The sequence below is a fragment of the Hevea brasiliensis genome, chromosome 5, assembly GCF_030052815.1.
Source record: "Hevea brasiliensis isolate MT/VB/25A 57/8 chromosome 5, ASM3005281v1, whole genome shotgun sequence".
Taxonomy (NCBI): Eukaryota; Viridiplantae; Streptophyta; class Magnoliopsida; order Malpighiales; family Euphorbiaceae; genus Hevea; species Hevea brasiliensis.
In genome coordinates this window covers 2,871,949-2,895,849 of record NC_079497.1, presented here as the reverse complement: position 1 = coordinate 2,895,849, position 23,901 = coordinate 2,871,949, and the positions used below count along the sequence as shown (strand labels likewise).

Below are 23,901 nucleotides of genomic sequence, written 5' to 3'. Positions count from 1 at the left end.
TATTTTTTCATCATCATTATTAATTTATCATTAGTTGATCAGCATAATTGCATTATTATTGTGGTGAGAGATTATTAGGTGTATTTGATATACATACATCATTTTTTTAAAAATATGGTCATACCTTTTTATAATTAGATAAAAGCTGTTTTATTATATATAAAGAAACATAATTTTTTAGTGCTCCTAATGTATTCAATAATCAATTAAACCAACCCTCAAAGCTAACAACGAGTAGGATATTGATAAAAATCATCATACTCGAATCACAACTTGATTAATATTTTCACGACTCAAATTCATCCCAAATTGTAATATTTAGATTTGAACTTGATTAATATTCTCGCTGTTCAAATCTATCCCAAATCATCATATTCGAATATAAACTAGTTAATATTCTCACTAGTCAAATTCATTCTAAATATATATTATAAGCTCAATTATTATTTTTTTAATATATAAAAACTTATTTAATTTTATATATTTTAATTAACAACATGCATAAAAATATTTTTTATTAATAATTTATATTTTAAAAATCTAATAATTTTATAATATATTTGAATTTTATTTATTTTAAAAATAATATATAAAAATTTATAAATATTATTAAAAATATATATTTTATAATTAATTAATTATTTATATAAATATATTTCAAATAATAATATTTAATATATAAAATTTAAAATTATTAAAAATAATATTTCCCAAAATTTAAACCTATCTCAAATTTAATTCGTTGCATCAAAGCTTTGAGTATAATTGCCCTTAGCCTTACACCTTACTCCCCACGTGTCACAATAATTATATATTTATAGAAGATGGAAGGTTAATGAATTAAGAAAATTTAATTTTTCAAATTAATTGGAATACAATTATTATTAACTTATTTTATATAAAAATAAATTTACTATTTTTAATTACATATTTATAATATATTTATTATTTTAACTATAAATATATTAATTAATTTTACATAATATTTAATATATATTAACTTTAATTCTTGATAAAATGGAACTTCGCATATCTTTTTTACTACCGGCCCGAAGAAGATGAATTTCGTGAGTCATAGACATTGCATTTTAATACTGTTAATAATATGCAAATAATGATCAAATTCACAAGCAATGCGCTGCGTTGCGCGCGTAAGTTTCCACTCTTCAAAATTTACCTGATTCACACGTGCTCCCTATCCATGTCACGTGACAAATATTCGCAGTTGCTCTCTCTTCCGGTCCCTCCTTCCTTTTCACCTTTTTCTCAGAGCCACACTCGCTTCCTCGCCATTGTAAAACTACAACTGCCGTCTCTAAAACCCTAACCTAAACCCTTCTATACCGAACCCAACTTAGCTATTTCATATACACAGACACCATGAGCGAAGATGCTATGAACATTGATCAAACTTCGAAAAGCCCTTCCAAATCCCAAACTTTACAAACCCTAAACACAGGACCGCTATCTTCTTCACTATCCAGTCTTTCAGGCTCGTGTCGTACGATCCCTTCAAACAAAGATTTCCATTTTTACTATAACTTCGATGAATTTAAGCTTCCTGTCCAACAAATTTCCGCGAAATCGCAATCACTGCTCGAATCAATCGGCTCCTCCAATCGCGTTTTTAAGGATAAACTTCAGTTTCCTGGAGATGTTGATATTGATGACGCTTACGACTGGCTTGTTAACGTTAACGATGAGATCTTGGAGCGTTTTGACGCTTCTGTCGATGAATTCCGGAGCATCAGAAAGAAGGAAGAGGAAACTGGTCGGGTATCGGGGATGGACACGGAGAGCGGATTTCAGTTGGTTTATGGGAAGAAAAAGAAGGGTTTAGTGAATTCGAGTAGTGGCTCGGCGAGTGACTCGGTGTGTGATTCTGGAGTGAAGGTAGCTGATATTAAGGCAAAGGCAGTGAAAGCAAAGGTCCCGTTTCATATACCTACAATAAAGAAGCCTCAAGACGAGTATAATATATTGGTGAATAATTCGAACCAGCGGTTTGAGCATGTTTGGTTGCAGAGGAGTGAGGACGGGTCGGGATTTGTTCATCCTCTGGTTAGTTATTTCTATCATTTTGATCTTTTTCAGTTCTTCTAAATCAAGTTAACTGGGTTCAATGAAATGCTGGAGTTGTGCACTAGGTTTACTGGTTAATGAATCTATGGATTTTGTTTCTTGTTGGTTGTTCTTTAGCTTTGCTTTAGAATTTCAAGGACTGGACTTGGTAGTTTGTGTAGTTTATTGATTCTCATCGGTTTTTTGGGGTTTATGACGTTGAACTTGTGATTAAGTGAAGAATTACGGGTTTGACGAATGGCCTAGGGAGTTTTTGATTTGAGAATGATCTAGGAAAGAGGTATTCTAATTTTAGCTGTTCAGAATATTTAACAATCAAGGTGAGAAGGATGCGGGGAAATATCAATAGTGGAGCTTTACAATTCAAAATGTACTGCAGTAACTTCAAGTGATGCCATCACATGTTCTTTCCATTGTTGGTTCTTACTTCTTTTACAACTGCATTTTTGGTTGGTAACTTACTTTTTTGGATTTATTTTTCGTATGAACACAGCAAATAATTTCTCATTCATATTCCCCTCTAGGCGTTTGAGCTGTTAAATAAGAAGCTTCTTCATGGGCCTCCTTCTATATATATATATATATATAGCACAATTGCTATTTTGCTAAGTTTTGTGTCTACCAGCTGTGAAACATGGAAACAGCTATAGACGGAGTTTCCCATTTCGTAAACTTTTCTGACACGGAAACAATGGGACACGGCAAAGAAACGTTTCGAGGTTGTGTCCGTAAATATCGAAAGGTGGAAACCTGTTTCTTAAAAAAAAAAAGAAAAAGAAATCGACCATGTCGCAAATAGAGGAGGAGGAGGAACGAAAGAAGAAGTACCACTACCAAAGGAAGAACATGAAGAACAACCCACAAGTGTGCAAGATAGAATCCTCAAAAAGCATCAACACCAACAAGCAACAATCCCCAGACGAAGAACGGCCAAAACACTAAAAACGGATGTAGAAAAGAATTGAATGGAAAGGGGCAACAGGGACGGATTGATAAAAGAAAAATTGTGAATATTTTTAAATTAATGAATAGAGTGGGCTGGGCTTGGCTTTAAACGTGGGTTAGATCACAGATCAGTTTTTTGGCTGGAATTCTGAGCCAAGTTAAAAGGATTATTAGGTTAATTTTTAACCTAGTTTATATTTACTCCCTATTCAGAGATTAAATGTTACAATTATAAAATTCCTACTTTACTTTTTGTTAAAATTTGTTAAAAATAAAATTTGTGGTTGGACAAATCTATATATACCTGTATATTTTTTATATTTACGTATTTCCCCCACGTTTTCATTTCTTATATTTTTGCAAATGCCGTTTCTTGTGTCTGTTTCCTTGTTTTCCCGTGTCCGCGTTTCTGTTTCCGTGCTACAGTCATATGGGAAATCAATGTGGTTACAAAATCAAATTGATTTCACCTGAGGTTCACATCATATATGATCGCCAGTCACCATTAATCAATTAGAAATCGGAACAGATATTTCATTGGATTCTAATAAATGTAAAGTGTTAACTGTTTCATTGGTATGGTATATTATTATGATTTATTATTTATCAAGGTTTGCATTATATGTTTTAAGTGCTATACTTCCTATTTGGTTATTGTATATAGATGTTTAATGGATTTTCTTTACCCACATGAAAAGGGTTGCGTGTAATTGTTGATTCAAATTCAGCTACTTTTTGTTCATTTCTGTGTGTTTAACAGTTCTGTTTATGCTTACCAGAAAGGGGTAAAAGATGCTTATTGGCTTTTCTATTTGCCGTTATATAGGAAAAGCTGTCTGTTTTGGATTTTGTGGATAAAAGTACTGGGAATCTTGAGCCTGTATCACCACTCCCCTTGGAGCATACCCCATTCAAGCTTGTGGAAGAAGTCAAAGATCTGAAAGAGCTGGCAGCTAAATTGTGCGGTGTAGATGAATTTGCGGTAAAATTTAACAAATTTAATTGACGTGCTTAGTTTTATTGTTTATTCTTTTATTCATTTCTAGATCTTTTGTTGTGCAACCACTTTTATTAATTATTATCAGCATTGTGTTTCATGAATTGGATATTTCTTTTCCGTGTTTATATCTATATATCTTGTTTTAATTGAACTATGAGGACATAGTTTTACACCTGTTCTGTATATAGAGAGATAGTAGTACTGCTCTTGGTGCTAAATTTCCAGCTCATTAAACTTGTTATCTTTACTGGATTCCATTCTTGCTTGCCATTCTACTTGGGGATGGTCCTGTACATAACTACATATCCTGTGAACTTGTTTAAGTGTTTCTGTTCTGTTGTGCATTTTATTCTGTTATTTCTTTTATTTGCTTTTAAAAATGTGCTGAAGTGTGTAACCTTTCTTTCATCAATAATGTGTGGAAGTGTAACTTTTTGTTGTTGTTATTCGTTTACATTAATATCTTACATATCTTGGAGGTTGAGTCCAATTAATAAATGAATAATTTTGTTTTGGAATTGTTTGGGAATAATTTTTTGTCTTGGACGATAGCTTCCCTTCAAACTTTATTTGATGTTTTGTAAATAACTTTGCAATGTTGAGATTATTTCTCAGGTTGGTTCACAATATGAAAAGTTCAAATTTTTCGTGTGCAATGTCTAGGTTGATCTGGAACATAATCAGTATCGCTCATTCCAAGGGTTGACATGCTTGATGCAAATTTCTACTAGAACTGAGGATTTTATTGTAGATACTTTAAAGCTTCGAATACATGTTGGGCCATACCTTAGGGAAGTTTTCAAGGATCCCACCAAGAAAAAGGTTTGTCTGTTGAGTATTTTCGTTTTTCACTTTGTGACAGAGTTGTTTTTATATTTGATAGTATTTAATTTAATTAGGTCATGCATGGAGCAGATCGAGATATTATATGGCTTCAACGGGACTTTGGCATATATATCTGCAATCTGTTTGACACTGGACAGGTTCTTTTCTTTGAAACTACTGGTGCTATTAACAGTGTGATTAAAATATGGTTGATTATTTTGTGGTTTTCAGGCATCTTATGCCTGTTATCCGGTCTCTGATGAACTCATCCATATGATATTTGGTTTGAAAAGGAAAGTATTGTTGTTATTTGATCCTTTGCATACATGAATATTGCAATATGATTGTACAATGCAAAATTTAGTGCAATTTTCCTTTGTCCTCTGCTAGAATTATTCAGGTTGACCATTTTCATTACCACGTTGATGTTTTTAAATGACATTCAAATTATTTCATTATGAATCAAGCAGAGGGATTGGCTATAGGAACCAGTAGTCTGTACCCTTTTGTATTCAGTTAAGGAGAATCTTTTAGATCATTTGGCTTGTACATTTCAGTGGATAAATTCTACCAAACTGCCTTGATGTTATTGCCTGGAGAATAATATTACCCTTTTCTTTTGTTATCCTGTAGAAAAACACTTTAGGATATTATTTGTCGTTTTATTTATTTTGGTTCATTTTACATCTTATCTTCAGGCCTCTAGAGTATTGAAGCTGGATAGAAATAGTTTGGAGTATCTTTTGCATCACTTTTGTGGAATCACTGCCAACAAAGAGTAGGTCCCCATGTAATCACTTGATCTGCTACTGTGCAATGTTTGGTAAATTTGTCTTTTGACACACTCATGCATATGCACAACAGTGTATTTTTTTTTAAATAAACATATATGTGTGTATGCATAAATCTTTTCCATTTCCTGTAAAGTTGACCTTTCCATTGCTTGCAGATACCAGAATGCAGATTGGAGATTACGCCCTCTTTCTAATGAGATGCTTAGGTGAATATTTATATTGAAATTGGGCCTTATGCTTTCCTTAACTAATTTCTTTTTTGTTCACGAATTTATTTAATATAAGGGTACATGAGCTATCTCAATAGCTAAACTGAAAAGAACTTGTCATATTCTTTCTTTCTGGTTTTTCTTTGAAAGTTGTGTATTTAGACCACTTCAGACATCAATAAACATGTGGATGGATGCTTTTATCTGTTTTATATACGAAAGGAGAAAAAAAAATTCCTAGGGCCAAAATGAGTCTCAGGAAATTTCACTTTCTTTAATTTTTATTTTTCAGAAATATAATAAAACACAATAGGTAGTTTAATCCAAACAAAATTTGCTAATATTTCTGAAAAAGTTTATTGCTGAAGCTGAATAATATTCCAGCTCCATTTTCTTTATAATTGACCCTCAAATGGACAAAAATTAAGGTTGGCATTGCGACTTCCCTCGGAGAAGATATTCTACTCTAGTTTGCTCACATTTCTTTCTGGTGCTGTAACTTTGTTATGATCTTCTTTTTACTCATCAGCAAAAGTTATCGTTTCACCATCATCTAACGAAATACTTTTTTTTTTGTAATGACAGATATGCTAGAGAAGATACCCACTATCTGTTGTATATCTATGATTTGATGAGAACCATGTTGCTTTCAATGCCTAATGGCATTGAAAGTTCTGATAGTCCTCTATTGGAGGTATGAGTTTGATCAATTGTTATCATTTGCCAATTTACCATATTGTTGACTCATCCACGTGATGGGTTATCAATGTCTATTCTTAGGTACTAGTTGAGATAGAAGGGCCTTGGGATATTGGAAATTTGGAATTAAGCTTATGTAACTTGTTATTCCTCCCTTCCTTTTGTTTTGGAACTAGCATAGTTATTAAAGGCGCCCCTCAGGCTCAATGTTCACCAGGTTCAAACCCTAGTGCCTTATGCGCCTAGGTGTGCGCCTTTGTTCTAGGTACAAGGTTCTAGAAAGGCATGCTTTCTTTATTTCTATTTTTAGCGAGCACTTTCATTAGCAAAAAGGACAACCACTTAAACTCAAACCAGTAAACCCAATTCAAGATATATGTCAAAGGAAAAAAAAAAAAAGGCATCACATTTATTTGATTTTTATGAACTTTTTAAAAATTTAACTTTTGCGCCTCACCTTGCTCAGGCTTGCACCTAGGCTCCAGGACTCCTTGGCGCCTTAATGCGCCTTGGGCCTTTAATAACTATGGGAACGGGACCTCATATTTGAGTTAACAAGATTCAATTTGACAATATTTTTCATGTTTTGATTTGGCACTAGACTTGCCGTCTGCCAAGAGGAAAATATGCAATACATGTATCTTTTCCTTTTCTTTGAACCTTGTAGTTGCCATTTTTTATTTTTTTCATTTTCTTTTGTGCTAAGCTAGTGACTCTGTAATCTATCTTTTTTGCTTTACTGTTATCTTTGACTACTATACTAGTTTAATCAGGGTAAATATTCTTTTTTTGGCTGTAATTGCATAATACTGAGCAAGCAAGGTGTTGTTTCTAATAGGTCTACAGACGCAGTTATGATGTGTGCATGCAGCTTTATGAGAAGGAGCTTTTGACAGAAAGTTCATATCTCCACATTTATGGGTATGTGTTGTTGACATTCTTGCTTTAAGATGCTTTATACTGCTGCATGGATTGCTTAAAATTATATAACAATGCCAGACATGAGAATTCCTTTGTATTATAGTGTGTATATATGTAAAAAGAAATTTTGAATTTTATACTCAACTCAACTCAACTCAACTAAGCTTTTATCTCAAGAATTTGGGATCGGCTATATGGATTATCTTTCTCCATTCTAAACGATTTTGGGTTAAATCCTCAGAAATGTGTAATGCTTTAAGATCATGTTGTACTATTCTCCTTCAAGTCAATTTAGGTCTACCGATTCTTTTCTTTCTTTCCTCTAACCTAATATGCTCTGCTTGTCTAACTGGAGCCTATATATGTCTATACTTCACATGACCAAACCACCTCAATCTCCCTTCTCTCAACTTATTCTCAATTGGCATCACTTCTACCTCTTCTTTAATATTCTCATTACGGACTTTATCTAGTCTAGTATGACCACTCATTCACCTTAACATTCTCCTCTCTGCAACTCTTATCTTAGACACATACGACTCATTCAGTGCCCAATACTCACTACCATATAACATGGCCGGTCGTATGGCTGTACGGTAAAATTTTCTTTTCAACTTATTGGGAATCTTGCGATCACATAAAACTCCCGTGGCACTTCTCCACTTTAACCATCCGGTTTTAATCGTATGACTAATATCCTCTTCTCATTCTCCATCTACTTAAAGGATTGAGCCGAGATATTTAAAGTAATTATTTTGGGGCAGTACTATCCCATCCAAACTAACTCATTCTCTATCAACAGTTCGTCATTCACTGAACTTGCAATGCATGTATTCTGTTTTCATTCTACTTAACTTAAAACCCTTTGACTCTAGAGTACTTCTCCAAAGTTTTAGCTTTCTATTTACTCCTCGCGTCTCATCTATTAGAACTATATCATCTGTAAACATCATGCACCAAGGGATACTCTCTTGTATATGTTTCGTCAATTCATCTAAAACTAATGTATTTATTTCTCATAGAATTCACTACATAGGCTAAAAAAATCTTAATACTAGTGAATTTATTTTTGCCTAGCGTTGTTGTTAAAGAATAATTATATGTCCTTGCTATCTTGGAATAGGTTGCAGAATGCTGGTTTCAATGCTCAGCAGCTTGCCATTGTTGCAGTAAGTTTTTATCCATCCTCTTTTCACCATTTCCTTTCTTTGACTGTTAATATAATTATGAGGATGGTAAAGCCTTGGAAGATATCTAGTCTGCTTGGCAGATATGTTTGATGATTCGGGCCTTGCAATCTTCCAATTATTGCTAAACTGATTTGTTGGAGATCTTTTTTTTTTTTTTTTTTTTAATTAGTCAACTTGAATGGATGAATAGGGTGCATTTTGTTGATGAGACTGTTGTTTGTCTAAAACTTGGATATTTTATCCACTTTGTCTCCTTATTTGAAGTGCCAAAATGACCTGTAGGGACTCTTTGAGTGGAGAGATGTTGTTGCCCGTGCTGAAGATGAGAGCACAGGCTATATATTACCAAACAAAACTCTTCTTGAAATTGGTAAGAACTTGATCAACTTTGTATCCTGATATACACTGTGTTATGGCAAGCCAGATTTAATTCTCTTTTCTTTAAAAATGCTTAAAGCCAAACAGATGCCTGTTACGCCTCAAAAGTTGCGTCGAGTATTGAAAACAAAGCACCCATATGTTGAGCGAAACCTTGGTTCCATTGTTAACATAATTAGGCATGCCATGCAAAATACTGCCGAGTTTGAAGCTGCTGCTCAACTTTTAAAGGATGGACACACTGTAACGGTAAGATTTGTATGCATAAATTTGATGATGTTCAATAGAGATGGGGTTGAGTCAGATCTATAACTTTGCATGCATGCCTAGGTTTTCAACTTACATTATGTTAGGTGTTGTAATTATGTCCTCAAGGATCACCGTATGTATGGCATTTTGGATTTAAAAGCAGAACTATATTTGTAGTATTATCTGGCTGCATATCTTAAGTGCTAAAGGTTAACACACTAGCCTAAATTAATGTTTTTAATGCATGTGATAAAATGGGTTGAGAAACTTGGTGATCAATTGATCATGAGGTTATGCTATATTCGGAGTAGTCTTGGCTAGTAGAATAGGTTAAGGCAGCCTGAAATGCTCAACTGAAAGGTTAGCATTGTTTATTAAATGCTCCATAATTGGATGGTCCTTGTATATATGGGTAATTGATTTTCAAAATATGATAATTGGTCGGAGCCTTTTCTGGGACACACTCTTTGCATACTTGTCTTTGCTCTGTAAGCTGCTCCCTTTTTGTGCTTTTTCTGTATACATAACTTACTTCCTCTCTATTTTTTTTTCTTTTGGGTCCCTCCCACAAAAAAAAAAAAAAATCATGAAGGCCTCACTGGAAAACATAGAACTTAATGATAATTGTGAAGGCTTTGCCGCTGATAAGCACACAAATCTGGAGACTGCTGGAACAGAGACCATTTATGATGGCAATAGGAATACTCTCCAAGCAACTTCTCCACAGCTCAGAAAGGGGCCTTTGCAGACAAAGATTCGCAGAGATCAACAAGGAGGCTCTTGTACGCGTCATGGTGAAAATGGTGTTGAATCCAGTAGTAATGTTTCTGAGCTTCACAGAGAAAACTTCCCTGTTTCACTGCAGAACATGGATCCAGTTACGCCTGTGAAAATTTATTCTTAAGCCATGATTGTCAATATTGCTGCTTGTAGAGCTTTTATCCTTGCAAATTGGTAATCTGAAATTTTTGTTCTTATTGAACAGGATACTGGAGCAACTGTTCAGGTTTTAAAGAAGCCAACTGGTGCTTTTGGAGCAATGCTGGGAAGTGCAAGTGCAGCCGCAAAGAGAAGGTTTGATATTGACAAAAAGGTATGCATTCTACACTTGTGGAATTTTTATGCTCTTTCAACTTTCCTTGGCTGTCTTTAGCTATGTCAGATAATGCAACGTGTAGAGGTTTCCTTCACTTTGGCAGTGTGCCCAGTGCTTTAGGTATGAGTTATTAGTTTGAAATGCAAATGAGATGACCCACACACTAACCCGAAGTAGATACTGTGGAAGGTTTTAGGATGTTTTTGGCATTCAGGTTTTTTGGGTTGGTTCCATGACATGCGTTAGCCTCCCATTTCATCTCATTCTTGCTGCTGCATCTAACTTGGTCATAATGGAGACTAACCACAATTCATCTCAGCTTTCCTTTTATACTAGGTAAAAATCCTTATAATGTTTTCTATTGGCTTTGGATCAACTCTTTTTTCCACCCTCGTATTTAGGACAAAGAAGAGATCAAGCTGGAAAGGATCAGGAATTCTGTAAATCTTCCATTCCATTCATTTTTGGGCAGAAATGATCCAAAACCAGTTGTGGAAGAGCCCACTACAGTTTCAGAAATTCCACGTGTTGAAGAATCTTTTGCTGTCCCACTGGCCAGTTCCAATTTAGAAGAAATTATAGTGTTGGACGATGATTCAGATGTAGAGGTATTAGAGAATGATGATTCAAAAATCAAAGATTCTCACGGGGATAGCAAAGCAGACAAAGAACGTGCATCTCTCTCTGATCTTTCTACAAGCTTCCAGAAGTGCTTCCAGTCTAGCAATCAAAATAGAGCAATTGAAAAAACCCGAAAATCTGAAGAACCAACTGGCCTTCTAAAGTTGAAGCCATTTGATTATGCTGCTGCGATCAGATTTGGGAAAGATCACGAGGAAAAATCAAAACAAGTGGGTGACAAAGATCAGAGCTCACTTGATTCTGTCAGTAGGAAAAGAAGTTCGGTTGTTCATGGAGTTGAGAAAGATGATGGGACCAAAGAATTTCCACAAGGTAGAAGACGTCAGGCTTTTCCAGCCACTGGAAATCGAAGTGCAACTTTTCGATGAATCTCTAATAAATATGCTATGTTACTGGAAAGAAATGTAGCATTTTTGGGACTTTGTTCTTAAAAACAACAGGAGAAGAAGAGGGAGGCAAGGACGGATTGAAGAAATAGCTTTAGCTTGAATTTAATTCCTGTTCTTTGGTATTTAGGACCTAAGGCACCTTTTGGTTACCAAAAGGTAGCCTTTCTCTTCAATTATTTTTGAATTCTTCTTTTTCAACGTAATATTCTTTTCTTTTTTTTTTTTGGTTTAAGTTTTATTTGTATGAAAATATGAAAATGATCTAAAAGAGAAAGGAAAATGCTAATGGCAATGTTGAAATATTTTATCTATTTTTACAACCTTCGTCTATAGGAATTTAATTAATTATTAATATATTTTTATAAAAATAAAATTATCTAATTATTTCATTAATCACCATGTAAAATTTAAATGCTATAGTGAAGGTAGTATTTGTTTTAAGATGTCCCAAATATTGTGGGACAATTTCAATAGATTAAACGTCTAACTTTTTACTTAAATGTAAAACAGGACTAAAATCAAATTTTCAGCTTAAAATTTCTGATAATAATAATTTAAAAAATATAATTTATATTTAAATAATAAAATAGTTTTAATATTTTTAAAATACTAGTTTTTCTTATTTTTAAAATATTAATTTTTCTTTTTTTAAGCATTATATGTTTTTTTATTTATTATATGAACTAGTAGTTTAATATTTTTATATATAATTTTTTTATTAATTTTTATATAATATAATATTATTGTATTATATTGGTTATTATCATGATAGTATAATAATTTTTCATTTTCTTATAATATGTATGTTGTATATGTTTAACATAATTAAAATGAAAGTATAAAAAAAAAAGAAATTATAAAGGTGAAATTCATTGTAAAAAATATATGATGATTATAATATAATTTTATAATTATCAGTATTTTATAAATATATAAATTTAATTATGTATTATTTTATTGGTTTATATGTTTTTATATTAATATTTTTTAATAATAAAGTGTTGAATTTTAAATTTAATTTAGTATTTTATAATTTTTATAAAATATATATAATTAACATAAAAATTTTATTTTTTTTATACTATTTAAGAGTTTATATATATAATAATAAAATAAATTTAATTTAGTATAATTTCAAGTAATGTTATTTTTTTTAATTTTTAGTAATTTTTTATTCATTTTTTTTAATTTTGATAAAATTAATTCTGCACGTCCATATTCATAAGCATTAATATTATTAATTTTTATTCAATATATAATATTTTACATAAAATTTTTATTTTTTTTAATATGAAGAAAAACTGTTAAAATAAAATTGTTAAATATATTAATACTAATAAATTATTTATAAATAGTAAATTAATAATTAAAATTACCTTTTTATATGAAAAGTTAAAGATTAATGATAATAGAATAGTTAATGACAATTATTCAATTTATAGTAAAATACTTTTAATTAACTTAAAACATATTTTTAAATTAAATTTTTTATAAATATTTTTTAAATGGATATCATATTTCAATAAATGAAATTATTAATTCAAATAAATAATTATTCTATTAAATAATATAGTACCTGTATCCATATGAAATTTATTTTATTTTAAATTTAAAATATCAAATAGTTTTATATTTAAATATAAATTTATTAAATTAAAATAATGATTTTATATTCAAAGTATTTATTTTTAATTTTTTTTATATGTGTTTACTATTTATAAGATTATAATATTAAAAAAATAAAAAAATATATTATATATTTTTTTATATTTACACACATTAGAATTTTTAAATTTTTAACGATGAATCATTTTAAAATAAAAAAATCAGTATTATAAATTCTAATCATGTTATTAATTATACTAATTTTATATATCTTAATTATTAATTTTTAAATAGTATATATTTATCTATTTAAATTTTTATCTCATATATATAATTTTTTTATATACATAATTATATATTATTAAAAATTCTACATTTATATAAATTTATTATATATTGGAATAAATGTAGTGGTATTTACATAGGATTTATAAATTAATTTATATTATAATAAAATTTTAATTAAGTATAATTTAAATGCAAGTAGGATTAAAAATTTTAGATTTATATAAATTTTAAAATTATATAGACAATTAAATTTTAAATTTATATAGATTTTAAAATTAAATTAAATAATAAAAAATATAATTATAAATACTATAAGTAATAGAGTAATTTAGGCAAAACTAATATCTCCTTTCCTTCAAATAGATAAAATTAATTATTTTAAAAACTAATATCATTTTAATTTTTATATGAATGTTACATCTCTAATTAATTAAAGAATATTCTCCAATAATAAAATAATAATTCAAAAATTTTCTGAAAAATATAAAAGATGCTAATACTTTATTCCTCTAGAGGTTGGACAATAAATCCTAGTGGATCCTCTGTGGTTTTAAATTCAGACTATAACATTGCAGCATTTTTATTTTGTTTATTATATGATGCATTAATTAAAAAATTCATATTTTAAATAGACTTAAAATTTTGTTATTAATTTTATGTAAATTTAATTTCATTATTTTATTTGAAAATCCAATATTTAAACAAAATCAATAATCTTTTAAGAAGAGAAAAATTTTACTTTATAAACTAAATCAAATAATTAAAGAAAATGATAATAAAAATTAGAAATAGAAAAAAATAATGAGTCAAGAAAATAAAAATAAAAATTCAAAGATATCATCATAATTTAAATTTAAAATCACAAAGACTTAATAATTATTAAAATTATCAAAATTCAAGGATATGAAATAGTTAACTCTTATTGTATATGTATATGAAATGATGTGTGTATGTGTGTATTATGGAAATCATGCAGGACATCCCTCATAAAAACAGTACTATCAATCAGCTGATGTATATTTATATTTATATAATATCTTATATGATAGTATATTGCATTACATAAGAGCAGGAAAACTATCTGTGAAGATAAATTTTCAGGGGTGGAAATCTTAAACTTCATCTCTGTTGAAGTATTTCATCCACAAAAATGCCTGGAATCTGACTCTCTTCCTCATCATCTTCCTCATCATGGGATGGTCGGGAAAGCTGGAGAGGCTCCAAGCTATGAGAAGATGGAGCAGTGTCAGTGACAATGTCAAAGTTGGAGGTGAAACTGCTCATGTGGATGAGGTTTGTAGAAGCTGAAGAGTTGTTAGAGTAGGCAGGTTGAAGCATTGCCACTTGCTGCTGTTGTTGATGCTGTTGCTGCTGCTGTTGTGGGTTTTGCAGAAAATTTGCCATTGCAAACCTACTGTTTATTAGTTGACTTTGGACCATTGCAAGCTCAGCTTGCAAAGATGCGACCTGCAATTATATTTAATTAATTAATAACAAGTTATATGTATGGTCCGTAACAAGAGAAAAGTGAAAGAATAACTATGTGAAATTGTCTCTCTCGATTGAAAAGAAATTTTTTTTTTTTTCACTTTAAGGTAATGGGTATTCTCATTTTAAAGCCAGAGAGAGTTATAGACCACTGGAGATTTAGAATAGGGTTTATGTATTGTCCACCTAAGATATGATAAGTGAGTTTCGAACTCGAGATAGGGAAAGTAAATGGATGAAAAAATCAGGAAATTTTATTTATATTTTTCATCTTTAACGTTCTCTATGTTAATTAAATTTGTTTCTCTCCTCCAAAAAGCAACAAAGAGCACTATGGTTGAGACTGAAATATAGCATCCTAAATCACGTGATCATCAGCCAGAAATGTCCTATTCGCTTAAAATCAAGCTTGCCCACGTAATAATATATAAGATACAATGCCATTCTGTTGCCTAATCTTTTATAAAGTTGGAATAAAGAAGAATCAAGAAAAAGAAAAGAAAGAAGTAGTCATCTCCTGCTAGCTTGCTACATATAAAATTCTGTATCTGCACCAAGAACAGCAAAATACCAAGTATATAAGATGAAGAACAAATCAAATTAATGAACCTGTTGTTGCAAAGCAAGTATGGTGGATACACAACCATAAACTGGATCGGATAACCTTGCCTGAGCCTCATAAGATATTGTAACAACAGCTTCATGCCTCCGGTTCATCGGAATGTGCAGCAACAGCTTGGACACATTACTAGCACCGAAGACCTTATGCACTGCTGCAAACCGGGCTGCACCCTGGTCTGAACCAAAGTGGGGTGCAAAAATGCACCCACTAATGCATTTCCTCCTCAAGAACTTGCATGCACCGCATGGAGCCACAGATGGAACCGGTGTCGGTTCAGCAACCGACTGGGACTCGACCGGCATGGAGGAACCACGCTTACCGATGCCCTTCCTTCGAGTGTCAGATGCGTCATCACATTGAGGATCAGCCATCAGGGAATTTACAAGGAATGATATAGATATATAGCCAGGGTTTGAGAGAAGAAGAAACAAGGGAACTAGCAAAAGAGAAAGGTGGCGAGGTTGGTGTTATATATGTGAAAAGAAAAAATGGGGGGGGGCACGTTAGTCTCGTGATGGTGGGGTTGGCAAGGTGAATATGGTAAGCTTTCTGGCTTTCTTTCCTTTTCTTTTTTTTTCCTATTTTTTAATATCTACATACCTAAATTCCTAATATATTGATCTTATATTAAGATTTTTCTTATCTAAATATAACTTATTATGAATCTTGAATACAAAATATATGATATGATCTATTTATTAAATATATGATCTCATATATTTTTATTCATATTTTGAGTTAATGATAAAAGATAAAAGTTTTCCCTACATAATTTATCCCACTACGATACGTATTCTAGACATGTCATGGGTATATATATACTTAGAGAGATGGTTGGTAGAGGGCAGAGATGAACGAGGGAAGTATGAGGAGCATGTGCAAATGGAGAGAGAGAAATAGGTTATGAAGTTTGAAATTAATTATATGTATATGGGTGTAATATTATAATGGTAAATAATGTTTCTTCACCGGAAGGCATTAAAACTTGTGCTATATTTTTTATTGTGGGATGTAAATAAAAAATTAACGTGAAGTTTAATTTTGTGCCATGAGAGGAAACAGAGAGCTTCCTGTGTGTGATTTGAACCTTAATCTTGTGTCATATAAAGGATGTTACTACTTTTTCAATTTTATCTTTATTAGTCTTGGGCAGTTAGGGGTTAAATTGAAAAAAGGTAAAAATAACTATAATGAGCTTTAAGAAAAATATAAAACACAATATTTTTGAGTCAAATAAAAAAATAAACTTTAGAGCTCATATTTCAATTGATTATCTTTAAATGATATTTTAATAGCTACCATAAAAATTCCTGGTAAATATACTCACAACTATCTAACAGTCCCAATTGTAAATTTGCAGTTTAGATTTGACTTAAATTACTAATTTAAACTCAATTTAATTCAAAAATTAAAATTTTTAATATAATTTTTTATTTCATGATTTAAACTAAAAATTAAGAAGTTTAATTTTTTAATTTTGAGATAAAATTTTTTTATTTATTGATTTAAATTTGAACTAAATTTTTTTATTTTTAAACTATATTAAATTTAAATTAAAACTTTTATATTAAATTGAAAAAAAAGGTAAAAATAACTATAATGAGGTTTAAGAAAAAATTATAAAACACAATATTTTTGAGTCAAATAAAAAATAAACTTTACACATATTTCAATTGTTTTATCTTTAAATGATATTTTAATAGAATAAAAATTATTTTTATAAAAAATAAAATTACAATAAAACCCCACGTATGTTTTTTTTTTTGTTAAATTATTAATTTAAACTCAATTTATTTCAAAAATTAAAATTTATGAACTATATTTTTTGATTGTTTGATTTAAATAAAAAATTAAGAAGTTTAATTTTTTAATTTTGAGATAAAATTTTTTTATTTATTGATTTAAATTTGAACTAAATTTTTTTTATTTTTAAACTATATTAAATTTAAATTAAAACTTTTATATTAAATTGAAAAAAAAGGTAAAAATAACTATAATGAGCTTTAAGAAAAAAATATAAAACACAATATTTTTGAGTCAAATAAAAAAAATAAACTTTACACATATTTCAATTGTTTTATCTTTAAATGATATTTTAATAGAATAAATATTATTTTTATAAAAAATAAAATTACAATAAAACCCCACGTATGTTTTTCTTTGGTTAAATTATTAATTTAAACTCAATTTATTTCAAAAATTAAAATTTATGAACTATATTTTTTGATTGTTTGATTTAAATAAAAAATTAAGAAGTTTAATTTTTTAATTTTGAGATAAAATTTTTTTATTTATTGATTTAAATTTGAACTAAATTTTTTTATTTTTAAACTATATTAAATTTAAATTAAAACTTTTATATTAAATTGAAAAAAAAGGTAAAAATAACTATAATGAGCTTTAAGAAAAAAATATAAAACACAATATTTTTGAGTCAAATAAAAAAAATAAACTTTACACATATTTCAATTGTTTTATCTTTAAATGATATTTTAATAGAATAAAAATTATTTTTATAAAAAATAAAATTACAATAAAACCCCACGTATGTTTTTTTTTTGTTAAATTATTAATTTAAACTCAATTTATTTCAAAAATTAAAATTTATGAACTATATTTTTTGATTGTTTGATTTAAATAAAAAATTAAGAAGTTTAATTTTTTAATTTTGAGATAAAATTTTTTTATTTATTGATTTAAATTTGAACTAAATTTTTTTTATTTTTAAACTATATTAAATTTAAATTAAAACTTTTATATTAAATTGAAAAAAAAAGGTAAAAATAACTATAATGAGCTTTAAGAAAAAAATATAAAACACAATATTTTTGAGTCAAATAAAAAAAATAAACTTTACACATATTTCAATTGTTTTATCTTTAAATGATATTTTAATAGAATAAAAATTATTTTTATAAAAAATAAAATTACAATAAAACCCCACGTATGTTTTTTTTTTGGTTAAATTATTAATTTAAACTCAATTTATTTCAAAAATTAAAATTTATGAACTATATTTTTTGATTGTTTGATTTAAATAAAAAATTAAAAAATTTAATTTTTTAATTTTGAGATAAAATTTTTTTATTTATTGATTTAAATTTGAACTAAATTTTTTTTATTTTTAAACTATATTAAATTTAAATTAAAACTTTTATATTAAATTGAAAAAAAAGGTAAAAATAACTATAATGAGCTTTAAGAAAAAAATATAAAACACAATATTTTTGAGTCAAATAAAAAAAATAAACTTTACACATATTTCAATTATTTTATCTTTAAATGATATTTTAATAGAATAAAAATTATTTTTATAAAAAATAAAATTACAATAAAACCCCACGTATGTTTTTTTTTGTTAAATTATTAATTTAAACTCAATTTATTTCAAAAATTAAAATTTATGAACTATATTTTTTGATTGTTTGATTTAAATAAAAAATTAAGAAGTTTAATTTTTTAATTTTGAGATAAATTTTTTTTATTTATTGATTTAAATTTGAACTAAATTTTTTTTATTTTTAAACTATATTAAATTTAAATTAAAAATTTTATATTAAATTGAAAAAAAAAGGTAAAAATAACTATAATGAGCATTAAGAAAAAAATATAAAACACAATATTTTTGAGTCAAATAAAAAAAATAAACTTTACACATATTTCAATTGTTTTATCTTTAAATGATATTTTAATAGAATAGAAATTATTTTTATAAAAAATAAAATTACAATAAAACCCCACGTATGTTTTTTTTTTGTTAAATTATTAATTTAAACTCAATTTATTTCAAAAATTAAAATTTATGAACTATATTTTTTGATTGTTTGATTTAAATAAAAAATTAAGAAGTTTAATTTTTTAATTTTGAGATAAAATTTTTTTATTTATTGATTTAAATTTGAACTAAATTTTTTTATTTTTAAATTATATTAAATTTAAATTAAAACTTTTATATTAAATTGAAAAAAAAAGGTAAAAATAACTATAATGAGCTTTAAGAAAAAAATATAAAACACAATATTTTTGAGTCAAATAAAAAAAATAAACTTTACACATATTTCAATTGTTTTATCTTTAAATGATATTTTAATAGAATAAAAATTATTTTTATAAAAAATAAAATTACAATAAAACCCCACGTATGTTTTTTTTTTTGGTTAAATTATTAATTTAAACTCAATTTATTTCAAAAATTAAAATTTATGAACTATATTTTTTGATTGTTTGATTTAAATAAAAAATTAAGAAGTTTAATTTTTTTAATTTTGAGATAAAATTTTTTTTATTTATTGATTTAAATTTGAACTAAATTTTTTTATTTTTAAACTATATTAAATTTAAATTAAAACTTTTATATTAAATTGAAAAAAAAGGTAAAAATAACTATAATGAGCTTTAAGAAAAAAATATAAAACACAATATTTTTGAGTCAAATAAAAAAAATAAACTTTACACATATTTCAATTATTTTATCTTTAAATGATATTTTAATAGAATAAAAATTATTTTTATAAAAAATAAAATTACAATAAAACCCACGTATGTTTTTTTTTTGTTAAATTATTAATTTAAACTCAATTTATTTCAAAAATTAAAATTTATGAACTATATTTTTTGATTGTTTGATTTAAATAAAAAATTAAGAAGTTTAATTTTTTAATTTTGAGATAAAATTTTTTTATTTATTGATTTAAATTTGAACTAAATTTTTTTTATTTTTAAACTATATTAAATTTAAATTAAAAATTTTATATTAAATTGAAAAAAAAGGTAAAAATAACTATAATGAGCATTAAGAAAAAAATATAAAACACAATATTTTTGAGTCAAATAAAAAAAATAAACTTTACACATATTTCAATTGTTTTATCTTTAAATGATATTTTAATAGAATAGAAATTATTTTTATAAAAAATAAAATTACAATAAAACCCCACGTATGTTTTTTTTTTGTTAAATTATTAATTTAAACTCAATTTATTTCAAAAATTAAAATTTATGAACTATATTTTTTGATTGTTTGATTTAAATAAAAAATTAAGAAGTTTAATTTTTTAATTTTGAGATAAAATTTTTTTATTTATTGATTTAAATTTGAACTAAATTTTTTTATTTTTAAACTATATTAAATTTAAATTAAAACTTTTATATTAAATTGAAAAAAAAGGTAAAAATAACTATAATGAGCTTTAAGAAAAAAATATAAAACACAATATTTTTGAGTCAAATAAAAAAAATAAACTTTACACATATTTCAATTGTTTTATCTTTAAATGATATTTTAATAGAATAAAAATTATTTTTATAAAAAATAAAATTACAATAAAACCCCACGTATGTTTTTTTTTGGTTAAATTATTAATTTAAACTCAATTTATTTCAAAAATTAAAATTTATGAACTATATTTTTTGATTGTTTGATTTAAATAAAAAATTAAGAAGTTTAATTTTTTAATTTTGAGATAAAATTTTTTTATTTATTGATTTAAATTTGAACTAAATTTTTTTATTTTTAAACTATATTAAATTTAAATTAAAACTTTTATATTAAATTGAAAAAAAAGGTAAAAATAACTATAATGAGCTTTAAGAAAAAAATATAAAACACAATATTTTTGAGTCAAATAAAAAAAATAAACTTTACACATATTTCAATTGTTTTATCTTTAAATGATATTTTAATAGAATAAAAATTATTTTTATAAAAAATAAAATTACAATAAAACCCCACGTATGTTTTTTTTTTGTTAAATTATTAATTTAAACTCAATTTATTTCAAAAATTAAAATTTATGAACTATATTTTTTGATTGTTTGATTTAAATAAAAAATTAAGAAGTTTAATTTTTTAATTTTGAGATAAAATTTTTTTATTTATTGATTTAAATTTGAACTAAATTTTTTTATTTTTAAACTATATTAAATTTAAATTAAAACTTTTATATTAAATTGAAAAAAAAGGTAAAAATAACTATAATGAGCATTAAGAAAAAAATATAAAACACAATATTTTTGAGTCAAATAAAAAAAATAAACTTTACACATATTTCAATTGTTTTATCTTTAAATGATATTTTAATAGAATAAAAATTATTTTTATAAAAAATAAAATTACAATAAAACCTCACGTATGTTTTTTTTTGTTAAATTATTAATTTAAACTCAATTTATTTCAAAAATTAAAATTTATGAACTATATTTTTTGATTGTTTGATTTAAATAAAAAATTAAGAAGTTTAATTTTTTAATTTTGAGATAAAATTTTTTTATTTATTGATTTAAATTTGAACTAAATTTTTTTATTTTTAAACTATATTAAATTTAAATTAAAACTTTTATATTAAATTGAAAAAAAAGGTAAAAATAACTATAATGAGCTTTAAGAAAAAAATATAAAACACAATATTTTTGAGTCAAATAAAAAAAATAAACTTTACACATATTTCAATTGTTTTATCTTTAAATAATATTTTAATAGAATAAAAATTATTTTTATAAAAAATAAAATTACAATAAAATCCCACGTATGTTTTTTTTTTGGTTAAATTATTAATTTAAACTCAATTTATTTCAAAAATTAAAATTTATGAACTATATTTTTTGATTGTTTGATTTAAATAAAAAATTAAAAAATTTAATTTTTTAATTTTGAGATAAAATTTTTTTATTTATTGATTTAAATTTGAACTAAATTTTTTTATTTTTAAACTATATTAAATTTAAATTAAAACTTTTATATTAAATTGAAAAAAAAAGGTAAAAATAACTATAATGAGCTTTAAGAAAAAAATATAAAACACAATATTTTTGAGTCAAATAAAAAAAATAAACTTTACACATATTTCAATTGTTTTATCTTTAAATGATATTTTAATAGAATAAAAATTATTTTTATAAAAAATAAAATTACAATAAAACCCCACGTATGTTTTCTTTTTTGGTTAAATTATTAATTTAAACTCAATTTATTTCAAAAATTAAAATTTATGAACTATATTTTTTGATTGTTTGATTTAAATAAAAAATTAAGAAGTTTAATTTTTTAATTTTGAGATAAAATTTTTTTATTTATTGATTTAAATTTGAACTAAATTTTTTTATTTTTAAACTATATTAAATTTAAATTAAAACTTTTATATTAAATTGAAAAAAAAGGTAAAAATAACTATAATGAGCTTTAAGAAAAAAATATAAAACACAATATTTTTGAGTCAAATAAAAAAAATAAACTTTACACATATTTCAATTGTTTTATCTTTAAATGATATTTTAATAGAATAAAAATTATTTTTATAAAAAATAAAATTACAATAAAACCCCACGTATGTTTTTTTTTGGTTAAATTATTAATTTAAACTCAATTTATTTCAAAAATTAAAATTTATGAACTATATTTTTTGATTGTTTGATTTAAATAAAAAATTAAAAAATTTAATTTTTTAATTTTGAGATAAAATTTTTTTATTTATTGATTTAAATTTGAACTAAATTTTTTTTATTTTTAAACTATATTAAATTTAAATTAAAACTTTTATATTAAATTGAAAAAAAAAGGTAAAAATAACTATAATGAGCTTTAAGAAAAAAATATAAAACACAATATTTTTGAGTCAAATAAAAAAAATAAACTTTACACATATTTCAATTATTTTATCTTTAAATGATATTTTAATAGAATAAAAATTATTTTTATAAAAAATAAAATTACAATAAAACCCACGTATGTTTTTTTTTGTTAAATTATTAATTTAAACTCAATTTATTTCAAAAATTAAAATTTATGAACTATATTTTTTGATTGTTTGATTTAAATAAAAAATTAAGAAGTTTAATTTTTTAATTTTGAGATAAAATTTTTTTATTTATTGATTTAAATTTGAACTAAATTTTTTTTATTTTTAAACTATATTAAATTTAAATTAAAAATTTTATATTAAATTGAAAAAAAAGGTAAAAATAACTATAATGAGCATTAAGAAAAAAATATAAAACACAATATTTTTGAGTCAAATAAAAAAAATAAACTTTACACATATTTCAATTGTTTTATCTTTAAATGATATTTTAATAGAATAGAAATTATTTTTATAAAAAATAAAATTACAATAAAACCCCACGTATGTTTTTTTTTTTGTTAAATTATTAATTTAAACTCAATTTATTTCAAAAATTAAAATTTACGAACTATATTTTTGATTGTTTGATTTAAATAAAAATTAAGAAGTTTAATTTTTTAATTTTGAGATAAAATTTTTTTATTTATTGATTTAAATTTGAACTAAATTTTTTTATTTTTAAACTATATTAAATTTAAATTAAAACTTTTATATTAAATTAAAAAAAAGGTAAAAATAACTATAATGAGCTTTAAGAAAAAAATATAAAACACAATATTTTTGAGTCAAATAAAAAAAATAAACTTTACACATATTTCAATTGTTTTATCTTTAAATGATATTTTAATAGAATAAAAATTATT

The 23,901-nt window shown here is 25.4% G+C and overlaps 2 protein-coding genes across 4 annotated transcripts; one reads left to right on the top strand and one right to left on the bottom strand.

Annotated features, from left to right (window-relative positions):
• The first annotated feature begins 1,163 nt into the window (after positions 1-1,163).
• On the top strand, positions 1,164-11,622 carry LOC110655732 (protein RRP6-like 2). Of its 3 annotated transcripts, none has more exons than XM_021812158.2 (14): positions 1,164-2,061; positions 3,854-4,009; positions 4,691-4,849; positions 4,927-5,010; positions 5,551-5,630; positions 5,802-5,852; positions 6,441-6,549; positions 7,393-7,475; positions 8,599-8,644; positions 8,948-9,035; positions 9,123-9,292; positions 9,885-10,178; positions 10,278-10,385; positions 10,790-11,622. In XM_021812158.2, exons 1-14 carry the CDS (start codon positions 1,381-1,383, stop codon positions 11,396-11,398), a joined length of 2,718 nt encoding a protein of 905 aa, XP_021667850.2. In that variant the 5' UTR covers positions 1,164-1,380; the 3' UTR covers positions 11,399-11,622. The 3 variants fall into 3 exon arrangements, with proteins under 3 accessions (XP_021667850.2, XP_021667853.2, XP_021667851.2); XM_021812159.2 differs by having other exon boundaries at positions 1,166-2,061; positions 9,885-10,169; XM_021812161.2 differs by lacking the exon at positions 9,885-10,178.
• A 2,689-nt stretch (positions 11,623-14,311) lies between these two features.
• On the bottom strand, positions 14,312-15,892 carry LOC110655692 (LOB domain-containing protein 20-like). The gene is made up of 2 exons (XM_058147816.1): positions 15,410-15,892; positions 14,312-14,779 (listed from the first exon to the last, which is right to left on the bottom strand). The coding sequence occupies exons 1-2, from the start codon at positions 15,791-15,793 to the stop codon at positions 14,432-14,434; spliced, it is 732 nt and encodes a 243-aa protein (XP_058003799.1). The 5' UTR covers positions 15,794-15,892; the 3' UTR covers positions 14,312-14,431.
• Between the last annotated feature and the right edge of the window lie 8,009 nt (positions 15,893-23,901).

Bases quoted from the DNA above. Each gene is read 5' to 3' on its own strand.
- LOC110655732 (XM_021812158.2), top strand. From the start codon at position 1,381: ATGAGCGAAGATGCTATGAACATTGATCAAACTTCGAAAAGCCCTTCC. The intron at 6,550-7,392 runs GTATGAGTTTGA...TGTTTCTAATAG, and splicing joins CTGATAGTCCTCTATTGGAG to GTCTACAGACGCAGTTATGA. The intron at 8,645-8,947 runs GTAAGTTTTTAT...AATGACCTGTAG, and splicing joins AGCAGCTTGCCATTGTTGCA to GGACTCTTTGAGTGGAGAGA.
- LOC110655692 (XM_058147816.1), bottom strand. From the start codon at position 15,793: ATGGCTGATCCTCAATGTGATGACGCATCTGACACTCGAAGGAAGGGC. The intron at 14,780-15,409 runs GTTCATTAATTT...ATATAATTGCAG, and splicing joins TACTTGCTTTGCAACAACAG to GTCGCATCTTTGCAAGCTGA.